General features: G+C 36.4%; 1 protein-coding gene across 8 annotated transcripts in view; it reads right to left on the reverse strand.

Moving 5' to 3' along the window:
* The window catches only part of ANKRD27 (ankyrin repeat domain 27), a 34528-nt gene that overhangs the window by 12118 nt on the left and 7614 nt on the right, over window positions 1–14796 (reverse strand). For 6 of the 8 annotated variants that reach the window (XM_015874029.3, XM_015874026.3, XM_015874027.3 and 3 more), the window contains 17 exons: window positions 13341–13471; window positions 12356–12466; window positions 11156–11312; window positions 9490–9644; window positions 9130–9189; window positions 8982–9035; window positions 8832–8897; window positions 8681–8757; window positions 8217–8338; window positions 7699–7777; window positions 7159–7291; window positions 3703–3795; window positions 2793–2920; window positions 2259–2341; window positions 1580–1695; window positions 714–806; window positions 150–347 (listed from right to left, as the gene is read on the reverse strand). In XM_015874029.3, coding sequence (XP_015729515.2) covers window positions 150–347; window positions 714–806; window positions 1580–1695; window positions 2259–2341; window positions 2793–2920; window positions 3703–3795; window positions 7159–7291; window positions 7699–7777; window positions 8217–8338; window positions 8681–8757; window positions 8832–8897; window positions 8982–9035; window positions 9130–9189; window positions 9490–9644; window positions 11156–11312; window positions 12356–12466; window positions 13341–13471 — 1856 coding nt within the window. Of the gene's footprint in view, window positions 1–149; window positions 348–713; window positions 807–1579; window positions 1696–2258; window positions 2342–2792; window positions 2921–3702; window positions 3796–7158; window positions 7292–7698; window positions 7778–8216; window positions 8339–8680; window positions 8758–8831; window positions 8898–8981; window positions 9036–9105; window positions 9190–9489; window positions 9645–11155; window positions 11313–12355; window positions 12467–13340; window positions 13472–14796 lie in introns of all 8 variants that reach the window. The other 2 variants (XM_085551096.1, XM_085551097.1) reach the window with 2 other exon arrangements.

Consider the following 14796-nt stretch of genomic DNA (forward strand, 5'->3'; position numbering starts at 1 on the left):
GATTTAAAACACAACCGTTTTACCTCAAAAGCAAATATACATTTTAACTTAAACAGTACTAAAGTACAAAATCTTATTAACATGTAAGCAGCCACACTTCTGTGGAACTGCATCACAGTGAAATCAATCTGGAAGATAAACAACAGTACCTTGGAATTTAATGCACACTGCAGTGAAGTCTCTTTCATCCGGTTTTGAGTATTTGGATTTGCCCCATTTTGCAAAAGCACTTCTATGATCCCTTGATAACCCCAGCGAGCAGCTATATGGAGAGGGGTATCTCCCTTTTCATTTCCAATATCTAGTCTGCAGGAGTGCACATCATAGTAGACTAATGCTTTGATGCACTGGAAAGAAAAGGAAAGCCATCAATAAATTATTATTAGTCTTCAATTCATATAATATGTGCAAGCTTAAATGGGTTGTTTTCATTCCTACTCATATAATCCATTGCCTAAAAGGCAGACTTTTATAGTTGAGCATTGTTAAACAAAGAGTTAAAATCAAATAACTAAATTAGCACAATATTATATTTAATGTGAATGTTTAATTAAAATTGTTATGAACTACTGAATAAAGTCTTAATTTACAGTATTAAACAGCCTCCAATTTATTTTCTTTTTAAAACATGGAAGTCTAGTGCAAACTGGCATCATGGTTTAATTCCTTTCCATTTAGATGTCCACTTAGTTTGTTACAAAACAATTACTTACATCCTCATGGCCGTAAGTGCAGGCTAAATGAAGTGGAGTATTTCCATTATTGTCCTGAACGTCAGCACTTGCCTTATAGTGCAACAAGAGAAGCTTAGAAGAAAAATAAAAGCAGACATCTATGTGACTAAAAAATTAATACAGAAGCAATTGTTACTCTGTATGTTCCTTTAGGTTTCTAGTATGATGAAGCACTTAATGAAAACTCTCCTGCTTCAAATACTAACAGTCCCTTTTGGCATTACAGTACTTCTTTTTTTCCCTAACCCAAGAAACAAATAAAGCTGCTGGTTACATATTCAGATTTGTCATTGAAGAAAATGAATCACCTACTGCAGCAAACACTGCAATATATATACCACACAATAATTTATCCCACATATTATCAGTCTATAGTGGTGAAGACATAGAATTATTTAAGTCATGGTAACTCAGGGATCTCACATATACAAAATTCGAGTACATAACATAGGTGGTCTATCCTAAACACAATTCAAAGAAATTTAATTAATCCCAATGACTGCAACAGCTCTTTTGTCCCAACCAAGAGCAAAAAGTTAACAGGCTTTCTACTGATACTACGTATCAGAGATCAGTATTAATAAAATGGATTAATTCTCAGGCATTCACAGCTGTCAATTACTTGCTTATCATGAATGGCAGAAAACCTTCCAGTAAAGTAAAACATACATTATGCAAATAAAAATGCTGAAAGATTCTCAGTTCTGACAGCACATACACGTCTAGTAAAACCTTCTCAAAAGACCTAAATGACAGTAACAGTAGAACAGTTTAATAAGAGTCAGATATCTATTATTTAGGTTAAGTACTTGCTTTTATTTCTAATTAAGCCTTTTAGTGCTTACTGTAACATTCTGATATCCCTTCTGACAGGCAAGGTGAAGTGGAGTTGAACCGTGGTAATCTGTAGCATTGACAATGGCTCCTTTGGCTACTAGTAAATCCACTAATGATGTTTGCCCTTGGAAAAATAAACAGTCGTTAGAAGAGACAAAGTTTTCTACAGAACATTGCTACTTTTCATATTCAAACATGATAACCTCCATTTCTGCATACTTTCTACACACTTATTTAATTCCCACTGGGTATTTTCTGTTGCAAGTTACACATGGTCAAAATTCTGCCAAAGAACCACCAGCTACAAGCAAGCTGGGTTTGTATTTTGAGTAAGAAAATGAAGTCATATCACACAAAGCTTTCCCATATTAGGATTCAAGATAATAATTAATGAATGAAGGTGAACATTTCTGATGAAATTTTAACTTTTTTCACAACTGAAGAACAAACCACAGTAAGCAAAAGTAAGCTGCTGGCAAAGAAACAATAACCTGCCTGTAAAGAAAATGAGCTTAAAAGAAAATGCAGCAACTTCAGCATGGGCCAAGATATCAGCTCTCATAGCTAATAAGCTAAAAACACTTCAATGTAAAATTCACTATATAGTGAAAGCTAGGAAAGATCTTAACAGGAAAAAGTAGAACATAAGAAGGTAAAAACATTAGCAAAAAAAACATGGAGACTCACCACAAATAGCAGCTATATGAAGTGGTGTATATCCCCGGTCATCTCGGGAAAATGGAGTGACAATTGAAGAATCATTCAGTTTCCTGCAAAACACAGTGGTTTAAAAGCAGCTTAATTACCTATGCAGCAGGGTTAATGAGGAGATGAAGAGAGAGACACTGCCAAGGCTTACAAGAAACTGATGCTGAAACTCCTTATCCTTTAACTTTTCACACTGACAAATTATTCTATCCAGAGTTTTATGTTTTTTGAGAGTGTTTTTGTCCACAATGTGTAAGTTGCTCAAGAGAAGAAACATTCCACACCACACTTACCTAAAGATACACAGCCTCCATCACAACATTTGCCTGGATCCAAGGCATTCAGTACCCTCCTAATATATTTCTTCTGCTGTTTCAAACTATATGAACATAAGCTAGCTCTAAGTGCTACCAACATCCTCCATAACTGAAAGCAGCATACTTTCTAAAGTAAATCTCAGACTAACAGTTCCACACAGCTTTTCCTGCACTCGCAGAAACAAAAAGTGCTTACCCAGAAACTAGCTTCTCACATTTGTCACAGTAACAGAGAGGATGGCACATTTTTTGTACAGTGTCCTTATCGCTGTCACCTTGACTTAGCAATCGCTCCACTTCCTCCTGATTACCTGAAGCAATATGCTACAAAAAGCCAAGAGAAAATAGAGAATGAGGAACTGATCTAAAAAGCCACCCTCACAAAAACCTGGAAGAAAAGAAAAACGATTTACCAAAGCACGAAAACAAAGAAACTCATCATAAAAGACAAATACTCAACCGTTAGAAAGTAGAAATGAACAATGTCACAGCACAAAACCCTTTAATGGGCATTCTGCATTAAAAATAATCTGTTCTTGGCTTACCTCGCTTTCTATTAAAAATAACACAACAATTAGACTTGGTCACAAAATTGAGCTCCCTCTGTGCAAAAACGTTTCTATAAAATTACAACATCTCTAGCCATAAACAGCAAACACATATAATTAGAAGCTCTACTTTGTTTCCTTGTACAAGGAAAATTCTTTTAGAACAACAATTAGACATAAACGCACAATATGAAGTAGCTATCAGGTGGCCACACAACTTATTTCAGCAACTTCTTTAATTTTAAGGACTGAAGATAGTGAGATGCAAGTAATTACTAGCATTACATGCATGCTTTAAAAGGACAGATCGATGCCAACAGCAGTAGCATTTCATCGTTGTCTGAGTCCATATTTCTTAGGCCAGAATTCATACAGTCATATTAACTTAGTAATGTTTTGGCACAGAAATACAAACATACTTTTAACAACTACTAAAATATACTTTGCAGTACTAATATAATTAATGCTGTGTTACATTCCAGAAAAATCCCACAAATGGCAGTATGTAAATATAAAATAATTAAGTATATATATACTTTTGCCAATAAAATTATTCACCTTAAATAAACAATCGATTGGAGTAGTAGACATCTGGGACAAAAAGTTCATCCTTTGTCTTAAAAGCAGCTTGTCATACAGCCTGTCAGATTCCTGAAGGTAATATATATAAATAAATTAACATTTACAAGTAAAAATCAAAAATCACAGTCAGTGAAAATTCAGATTTTCTAGTTTTCATCAAGGAAATCTCAAGATCAGTACCTCTCTTGCAACACTCTCTAAAAGAATCCTCTGTTGTTAAAGCCTATAAGGTTGTTAGAAACATCTGAGAGGCCTATGGAGATGAAAGTTCAGATCTATACTTCACAGCACATTATCTCTAAATTGAACTTCTTTCAATACTTCAAATGTTGAGATTTTGGAATGGATAAATAATCCAAAACTGCAAGAGAAAACAAGCAGCTTCAAGCTGGATGTGGTTCTGTCCTCTATCGCAATATTAAAACCTCCTTCATAAATCACATGGTATCTTTGTAAACTCAGCAGTCAATCTGTATAATCTTAACATGTCTACGTGGTCATTTGGTTGTATTTTTATTAGATCACCCATCCTAACCATGTAGCTAATCTAACTGACAGCTTTTAAAACCCAGACTATTTGGGTAGGCAAGCTGTGCTCAGGTACTTATGCTATTTGTTTTGCTTTTTCTATAATAACAGAAATCTGTTAGCTCAGATTTCACCTTCTTACGAACAGAAAGTTGTTGGCAGATGTGAAATTATTATTGGTTTTGAATTTAGAGACATGAAGGTGACATTCATCAGTTCTTCAGACCTGGGCACTTCAGCTAAAGATACCCACATCTATCTTTTCGGAGTAATGAAGTATGTGGCCATTGATCTCCATGGACAGAAAAATCAAAATATTTATTAGCTATGAAAAATGTTAAAGCTTTAATACTGAAATTGTTCAAGAATTTAATTAGCCACTCATATGCTTTTTCTTTTATAGAAAAACTCAAAAAGCAGCAAAACTATGCATAGCATTAATACTGTCCCTTTCATGGTGTTTTACATGAAAACCCTTGTTTAAGTTCCTGTGCACAGCTAATACATAGTAAGTAAATCGCATTAAGGAAGTTTGACAGAAAAACGTAGTCTTCCATGCCATCAGTTGCATGCTTCTCTCCTCATTTTGACCCACACTGAAATTGTCTTTCCAAGACTTGTATCATCTTCAGTGAAGGTCCGGGTAAGTCTTTAAGTGTAATTTTCTTACTGACATGAAGAAGACATACCATTTTCCCACAGGGTACATTAGCTCCCTGTGGAGTTCTCCTTCTGTAGTTGGTTTCATTAGGGATTGGACAAGAGCATTAGTCAGCCATCAGAAACGCCATCTGAAGCCAACTATAAAATTAAACATAGCCACATGAGGAGCCGTAACGAAGGCCCAGGGCACAGCAATGTTCCTGCTCAGAGCCTGGAAACCTTCGAGCACAATCTGTAAATGGAAGCTGTGGGGTATCAATCTGACAACTGCTGCTTTTAAGCAGAAAGCAGATCTCCCTTTATCACAGAATAAAGGAAATACCTAAACTGCTTAGTTTCTGAAGGGAGCACAATTCCATCAGAGGTTTCTGCTATGTTCATCCATCTCCTTACTCCCTTTTTTCAGTTCCCATAGCGGGGCTATCTGCTACAACAAAGAGGCAGAAACTAGGTGTGCCACCTTTCCTTTCTACCTGCAGTAGGGACAATGGTTTTTCCTTTTAACCTGCGATAGAGACCAAGGGGTGACTCACTTCCTTGTCTCCAAGGCTCTCCTTTTATTTCCTCCCCATCTAGTCTTCAAGTCATGCTGACTACTGTGAGAAGTGTGTGAGTTCCTGCTGCTTGCTCATATACACAAGTATATGTTTATAAGTACAGAAAGCAGGGAACTAGCAGTACAGGCCTGGAGCTGATTCAGCTCACTCTTCTGAACACTGTATACTGGTGCAGACACTTATGTAAGAAGCATGGGACAGCCCTCACACAAACTGAGATGTAGCTCATCTTTCAAGACAAGCACCTCCCAGATAAATAAGTACAATATTCTATTGCCGGTGATACTTACCAAGAAGTTACTGAGGGCAATTCTAGCCCATAAAGAAAAAACAAAACAAACAGCTAGTCATACTGTATAAGAAGAGATAGGAGCAGGCACTTCATCAGAAACAGTCTTTATTTTCTTTAATTTGCTGACATTTTTGTGGAAGATAATTCTACTTTGGCTCCAGTTCTACTTCCAGACCATTAGCACTGCTATTTGTGTATTAATTATTAATGTAAGCCAAGTGACTGCAGGAAGCAAAATTGACTGGAGAGCTGTTTTCCTTTTAAACTAACATTTTTATTCTTTTTTTTCCTTCAACAATTTGAAATAGCACTGCAAACAAGTACCACCATAATTTCTTTACACATAAAAGAGTGCTTTTTTGTGTACAAAACAAACACATGCATGACTAATTCACAGAGAGAATAACAAAAAACAAAACCACAAACAGCAAAAAGACTAAAATGACAGTTAAGTGTTTAAGTGCCCCAGGTCGTCCCATCCCAATCCCTGCACACTGAGCCACTAGTCTGGCTTCTGCAATTACATTCCAGTGCTCTGCAGTTGGACAAACCGACACACCAAAATTCATACTGGTTCTGAGTTAGCTATTTTAATTTCTACAACAGAGCATGAAGAAGCAGTTTTGCAACAGTAGACTTTTAATTTTCTTTTAAGCAGAAGATACAAGAATGGATATCTCTAATAAGCTAGAAAGTTTTCAGAGTACAGAAGCTTCTAAGGTCACATCAATATCATTTCGGAGTAGCCCAAAGGGACTGGACCTGATAGACAGAAGGTCTAGCTGCAATGAATCCACAAACTTCTAGTCCCTGCTGTGTTAGAAATCCTGAGAAACAAATTCAGCCTTCAAGCACCATTTAACATGATACAGTCCTGCACTCCCACTAAATTATCAACTTTGTTTAATGGAGTTATGTGCACTGCAAACACTTATTTTTAAAGAACTTCAGCTGCAGTGTAATGTAAAGTTATCCAGTAAATCTTCATTCTGCTAGCTAAGCTTTTTAAAATTCCAAGAAAAATGGTTTAAGTTCAAGCTATGCCTACTATGATGCACTGCACTGCTTTCACAACCACAACAGAATGAAGACAAGTATTAAAATTCTTCTTAAAATTCAGAAAAACAGAGATGACATTTTTTCTAGTCATAACAGAGAGACATCTATTTCAGATTTATCTGCTTCTTACAGTGAGCAAGTGTTGCTACAGGACTGGCACTTCATTAGAACATTTAATCTTCTGCTTCAGGTATAGCTGCCTCCTAACCTTTCAAGATGTGAAAAGTGAACTTGTTAGCTGTTTGCTTCTTCTGATTTGATTTACCCCCACAGTGGTACATAATTGCACAACCTTACCAAAACCACATTTGACAGACTTTAAGATTAGCTTACTGTTGATCTGTCAGAGAGGTTGCCTTGTCGTATGTATTCTATTGCAGCCTCAATTGAGGTTAGACAGTATCCCAATTCATCCTTCACCGAACTGCAAAGCCTGAAGTTCTTGATGTAACTCAAGTTGGCCATCCTGAAATAAAGTTAAGACAGTGAACCATTAAAGTTGATACTAGCATGACATATGTTAATATCACAGCTCATTTCAGACAATCCAGGCAGACACTAAATGTGAGTTAAGAAAAAACTTTTAGAAAGACTGTTAGGCTGGCAATATCATAGCTGTTCTGAGCTGGACATACAGATCCAGTAAATTGAAGATTTCCCCATTACAACAGTTTTCCAGACTTGGAATCAACACAAATTCCCAGTAGTCCTGAATTCTGTCACATCTTTGCTGTTTATCTGACTAGTTTTCTGAATCACATTACCCCTCTTGCATTTTGGATAGGCTATTACTAGAGGTCCAGAAACATTTGACCCCACTGTACCATTAAATGCAATATGATGGAGCCTTGTACAACCAAAGAAGTTACATACCAGTTTGGGATTTCTGTTTTTACAAGTAGATACAGCAAGACAGAGAGAAGATCATCTGCACACATGATTTCCATGTTAACTAGAAGAAAGAATTTACATCTGATATTAGTAATCTCACAGTTCAAACCAAAACTGATGCCTATAAATGCAGCTCTGCATTTATAGTCACTAGACTTTTGATTTCAAGATTAACATGGAGTACAGACAAGCAGACAAGAATAAGCCAATAGCAATCTTCACTGTTTAATGACACTTTTCCCACCTGAGAAAGTCTTGGACCACATAAACTTGCCACATGCTCTAGCTAAAACATACAGTTAATCAAGTACTTCAGCTCACTCATATCTTAAAGTGCTGAAGAGCTTGCGTTGCAATGATTTTGTTTTCAGATATCAGCAGACCTCAATGTAATTGTTTAACCCATAAGACTAATTCAAACAGGTGTTTATACACCACAGTGCATAGATGTTAAGAGAAAACTAATCTCAGAGCTTTATTTTAATTCACTATTTACTGACCTCTTTGGCTAGGTGACTGCATAATAATTTGTACCACTTTCCGTAGACAAAGTAGCTTCTGTTGAGGGGAAGTACATTTGTTCAGCTGACTCAGTTCTCGCTTGGCTCGTGGTATATTAAAACTATGAAATAATTTGAAAGAAATTGTCAACATACATCACAGCTCCTGTGCGAAATGTCTAAAATCCAAGTCTGAACTTATTCAGAGATGAAATGAAGACTGGTATTGGCACATTTCTATCTCTACCCTACACTTGCATTTCTGCACCTTGTAGATCAAAAGGGAGGCATAAAACCCCATAAGCAAAGAAGTAACAATGAAACAACTGCCTTAAAAGAACACAGTTGTTCTATCTCAAAGGAATGAAGCATAACAAAAATTTGCTATTGTCTGAAGGATAACTTTTTGGCCTGTCTGAAAGCTATTTGAGACAGGATCTCAGTGACAACTCAAAAACACTCACCTAAACTCAGGCTTTACTCCAATGTCTTTTTGCTGGAGGTCTTGAAGGCTTCTTGTGATTTTGTTAAAAGCAGCATCCTAATCAACAGAAAGGCAATAAGTTTTTAAAATGCATTGGATTAATGTAGTTAATCTTTAGCAATCAAACTTACCTCACTTGCCTCAATAGTCCCCACATATTTAAAGACTAGATCATAAATAGCATGGTGGATATACATCTGTTGGAAAAGAACAGTAGCTTAGACATGAAAGGGACAGCTAAAATTGCTTGCCAATTGTTTTCCTTCATTTCAGATGCTTACTTCAACTGCTTGTTTAATCAGATTCATCTGCTCTTCTTGCTTCGCAAGCATCTTCTAAAAAAAGGAAAAGCCACATAAACAGCAAGAGAGTTAAATGATGTATTGCTTAAGTAACGCTACATACTATTGTATTTAGTGATGTGTTTACCAAGTGTGAATCTCTCAGAAGATGCTGGAGACATTTGGTATAAAGTGCACTGACAGAATCCTAGGAAGGAAAAAAAAAAAGTAGATTTGTGTTAATAATAGGAAGCAACAAAGCATAAAATAGTAAAGAAAGGAGAGCTTCCCTGACTTAGAAGCACACAGTATCAATAAGCAAAATAAGATCTTTAGCAAGAACTGCATTTCCATAACAGTCAAGATGCAGCAATACACAGTTATAAATTCTTTCCTCCCTCCCTACGTTCTTCCCTGGACAATTCTGACATAGCAAATCTTAACAGGAAAAGATATCCAAAGCAGTGAAATGAATTATATTTAGTGAACTAAGCAGCAAAATACTGACAATGTAGTGGCGGAGGCTCTTCCGTTCATGTTCTTTAAATGTTCGGTAGAAGGATCCTATGTATTTATCAAATCTCTCACAGTGCCTTCCCAAGAATTCTCTAACATCTTCGATATTTTTGAGAGAATAAAGGTTTGATGAAGCTGTAGATTCATCTAAAAATGAAACCCAAGAATTAACACATTGAATACACATGCACAGTAAAGCTCCTCCTAGTAATAGATATCAAGCCAGCTTGTGTGTATTGAAACATTATTTCAGCTTACTACGCTTTTAAATGAAGGTGTTGCTTTCAATTATGAAAACTTATTGCAGTTAAATAACCCCACTCGGAGCCAGCTTTCTTGCCTTTTATGTCAAGTATCTGCTTGGAATAGCTAAAAACTGATTCTGCATGCTCTTTCACTCTGGGGTAATTTATTGCTGCTCATAACTGAAGCATGAGACAGGCATGAAATTTAAGAAAAGCATATTACAGTACTGACTGAGTGCCCATGCAGGAAGATAGTGTGCTCTAAATAAGCTGTAAAAAATAAAAACACCCACATCCTGAACTTTTACATAGCCTATTTAATAGCCTATTATTATAGGCACCTTTTTTTTCCCTGAATGAGAGGGCAAAGTTGCTCCATGTACATGTTGAATCAAATCCACTTTTCTTCTAAATAATACAGTTTGATCCCTTATTTTGAATTCATTTATTTATATATAGATTTTCCAAGAAAATTCCTCTAGGCAAGCCCTTCATCTGCACTCAATGCACTAATAATAGGCTTAGATCTCATTCATTTCAAATTACTTAGAAATTACAAGTCACCTCAGTTCTGAAAGGCTGCTGTACAACTACACTAATAATAGCCAAAAAAACTGAAAAACAGATTTTATGCATATATTCTTATTTATAGTTTGAGCCTCTATGTATTTCAGCTATTTTACTTCCAGCATAACATCCAAACTTCTCACAGCATTATTTTCACACTTGCCCAGTACCACTTCATCATTTGTTTACATTATTACTTATTTAGAAAGATGAGATGCTTTTAATTCAGAAAAAAGCAAACATTTCAAGAAGCTTCAGTTACTTATTTGGTACAAAATTCCATAAGGAAATCCTGTTACATTCACAGCTTGAACAGCAACCTTGGAAAGAGCATTCTAGCCTCACCAAGCAGCTTTTTTAATATTAGGGAAAAAAAAAAAAAAGAATACATTAAATGAAATGAGACAGATGACCTCCAAATGAGCTGCTACATACTACACAGCCTCTAAACACTAATGAAGTGACTACGAATTTACCACAATCCAATTTTGTGCATCCACTTTCATCCAAAGACAGGTGTCAAGGAGATTAAATTCTACCTTTAAACAGCCAACACTAAACTGAGTACTGTTAAAAAAAAAACAAAACAAAAGCTGTATCAAGTACACCATAATTCTTTACCATGGAGACTGAGACACAAGCCCTATAAAAATAAAGTTTGGCTTGCACCAACTTAATGCTTTTACAACAACATACTAACACCCACACCAGCATATCAGTAAGTGCTGTGAGCTTTCAGTCAACTCCACACTTCTCAGAATGAATTAAGTACATCAAATAAAGATACTGATTTGATCACTGTGCAAACAAGTCCAACAGTTATCACTTTATCACTGCAACACCTACTTGTGTTTTCTGTTTTTTCCAGTGGATGAGCTATGCACAAAATACTAAAGCTTTCTTCTTTTTCATTGTAAAATGTTTCCTCAAAAAGAACAGGTACCGAGAGATGATAGTTAAAACCAGTTCCTAAGATGACAAGATTTCCTTGTATGAAGATCTCCTGGAAAAGAAGAAGTGGAAAAATTCAAAAAACAATTCTTCTAACTTCTGCATTGCACAGCTATACCCCCAGGGAAATAAGAATCTTGCAACATGGAAAAGTCACAGACTCCAGATTTCTCATATTCTCACGCTGTGTAGGCTGAAACAGGGATCCTGCAGTTTACAACAGCCAGCTAAACCTTGCTTGTACTCACTTTCCTTTCAAGCCCTCTGCTGAAGTTAGTTTAGAGAATATCTGAAACCAAGTAACTATTTGCAGATTTTCAAGCACTTTTAGTAGAATAGTAACTGGAAAAAAAGCAATTTATATTTGTTGTCTACGGTTCACCTTAGTAAGACACCATCTATCTTGTCTACGTTGCCTCATGCTCAGCTTTATATCCCAAAGAATTCTAGAGTGAACATCTACAGTAGGAATACCTAAATAACTGCCTGCAAATAGGTGCAAAAATCTCAGACTGTATTGCAAAAATGGCAAGCGGGGAAAAAAAAAATTCATCTTAAATCTATGCAGTGTTAGCATTGGTTATAATGGCTTTGCATTAGTTTCTAAATCAGGCCTCAGATACTACTCAGTATTATCTTAGTTGTCTTAATCCTTGGTGAACTTGCATCTGCATACAGTACAGGCAGCATGAAAGCTAAAGATGCTTTAGCTAATTAACTAATTAAGTGAAAATGGCCCTTAAGCCAAGCAACAAGATTCCTAACAGCCAAAAATGGAGAGAACCCATTTACGCAGTCAAAAGTTCCATAACTAAAACACATAGATAAGCTTGACAAAGCTGCTTCACTGATGTAGTAAACCGAAAATCAGAGTCAGAACCATCTAAATAGGATAATCACTCCTGAGAGCATATCAAAACACATATCACTAGAAAGCAACATATCCCAGAGAACACTGTTTTAGATGGCTGATATATATATTTGCCAGTTAGCACTAGCTCTTCACTGGCTCCTGTAGCCACCATTAGTTCAGTTAGTTACCAACTGCAGTGAATCATTTACCAGAGTGTCCCCAAGATACCAAAACGGAAATACCTTTCCATTTAAGGTCTGAAAACTTTCTTCTAGCGGCTTCAGTACATAAGATTCAAACTGGCAATTGGAAAGACTGTTGCTTGAAAGGCTTCCTTTGCATGGAACTAATACCTAAAATAGAGTTAGATCACAATTTGGAGATAAATACAATAAATCACCATTCTGATTGCTTTTGCCTTTTATACTATAATAGATTGGCAGATAAAGACAAATTCTTGACTAGTAAGCAAGACTCATTTTAACATCCATATACACAATGCTAATCTAATTTTCAATTTGTTCTGATGTCAAGAAGCTCAAACTCCTACTACCAATACAAAAGGAATCCTGAGTTTCTTCTTTTAACTAAGTTACTCTCCATTCAGACAATACTTTCTTGGAGTAATTTCAGTCATTTTGAGTAAAAGCAGTGTGAGCACTTTCAAGTTACAGGAAAATACTATTCAATGAGGAAAAATTATGTAGTGCGAGATCTCATTCCTTTCAATACCAGGAACTCTATACACACTGAAAGAAAATACATTTCATTGTCAGGAAACGCACATTCAAATTGCTTCTGTTCTTAAAATGACAGCCTTCCTTCTCCAGAAGCAGCAGTATAACTCACAATACAAATACTTTTATGCTGGAAATGTAGAGTCATTCCATTATCAGCTCTAGAACCACCAGAATAAGAGGTCAGACTCAAGAACAGAAAGACAATTTTGCATGTTAATAGAACAACTGGGTTCTGCGGATATTTGACAGATATTTGACAAGTGCAAGAATATACAACTGATTCGTAAAAGAAAGAAAGCTTCCTGTGAAGGTTAGAAGCTTTCACTTCCATGTGTTACTACTGCACAGTTACCAAGAGGTCCACATTTGCAGATAAAATATTTAGCAGGCTTGTGCTGAACTTCATAAGTCTTAAGAAGCATTGAATTTAAATAAAAATTTGCAGCTATTTAATAAGTTAATTTAGAATACACTTATTTATACTTACAATACCATGGAGTTCTGCAACTTTGCTGCAGAGATCAGGACGTCGCTTCTGAATGGCCAAATAAAAGGGATTTTTCAAGAGGTCTTCATCATACATAGCCATATGGACTTCAGATACCTCAAGGAGATTTTCTGGAAAACATATGGAGAATGGTTAATGCATACTGTGTGGTATCTGTGAATGTGTAAAACTGCTAAATACCAAAGGGGCAGTGTCTAAAAAGAAAAAGTGGCTTCAGGTCTCCCATGTGAGCAGTGCATGTCATGCCTAACTAACGAGAAATTAATCACAGTCACTCAAAAGTTATTCAGAAAGAACCATGTCCACATACACCAAAGAAAACATTTCCTGTTACACACGTATCCTCATGTCTCCTTTGCCCTTTCAAGTGCGTGATCTGCTGGGAAAAATCTTAATGGAAGAAGAGAGATATTAACACCTACATGATAACCTCTCTGATACACAATCTAAGGTCTAACACAAACCAGAAGACAGGAATTAAAAGCTTCTTCACAGCAAATTCTACAACACTGGGACACTGATGCTTTCACAGTAAGCTCAGGTAAGCGACAACTACTGACTGGTGAGACACCCAGACAGTGTAACAGGAATCCTCGTGTAATGTAATCCCCAACTTTCCAGGGAAAGTTATAGGAAAGGTACAAGAAGCAGGTATGTATAACCAAGTAGTAATTAAAAAGACACCAATGAAATCCAATATTTGTGGTAACCTCTACTTCCACAGAAAAGGTCTCAAACATCCAAAGTCAGACTGACACATCTGGCAAAACAGTGAGCAGAAAAGCTACCAGAGACAGAAATCCAACTGCCAGACACTGGACAGCTATCACAAGGTGCGTCACAAGGAAAAGAGGATTTCCAGAGGCACTAAACCCTCTGTTTACTTTTAATTCTCTAGACACAAGGACATGAAAAACCCTAGTAGGACCCTTCTAGAATAACTTCAGCATTATTTTATTCTAAAGAACAAAGGTTAACAGATTTACAGGGGCTTAATTAAGTAGACTGTCTTATGTCTTTTCCATTTGTCCAGATTCTCCAAGGAAAGAATAAACATAAGTCACATGATTTCCTCCTGCAATTTCAGCTATACATACCAGGAAAAGGTAAGAAGAGCAATAGAACTTTAATTTGAGCAAGCCACTTTTATACAGTTAGCATTTCCAGGTTCAAAAAGCCCATGTCAGATGGAGCCCTGGGCAGCCTGGTCTAGTACTAGATATGGAGATTGGAGTTTGATGATCCCTGAGGTCCCCCCTTCCAACCCAAGCCATTCTGTGATTCTGTGATTTCCTTGCTTTCTCAAGTCTGGACTTTTACTAAGCAAAATACCTGCTCAGTGTGAGATTCTGATGCTTATCGTGTAGTACTCAAAATACCGAGCTACAACAGTGCTGTACTGGTACCACAAACACGTCCTTCTCCACAGGCTGGT

Source organism: Coturnix japonica, chromosome 6 (genome assembly GCF_054131305.1).
Source record: "Coturnix japonica strain WE chromosome 6, WE-NBRP24, whole genome shotgun sequence".
NCBI classification, from domain to species: domain Eukaryota; kingdom Metazoa; phylum Chordata; class Aves; order Galliformes; family Phasianidae; genus Coturnix; species Coturnix japonica.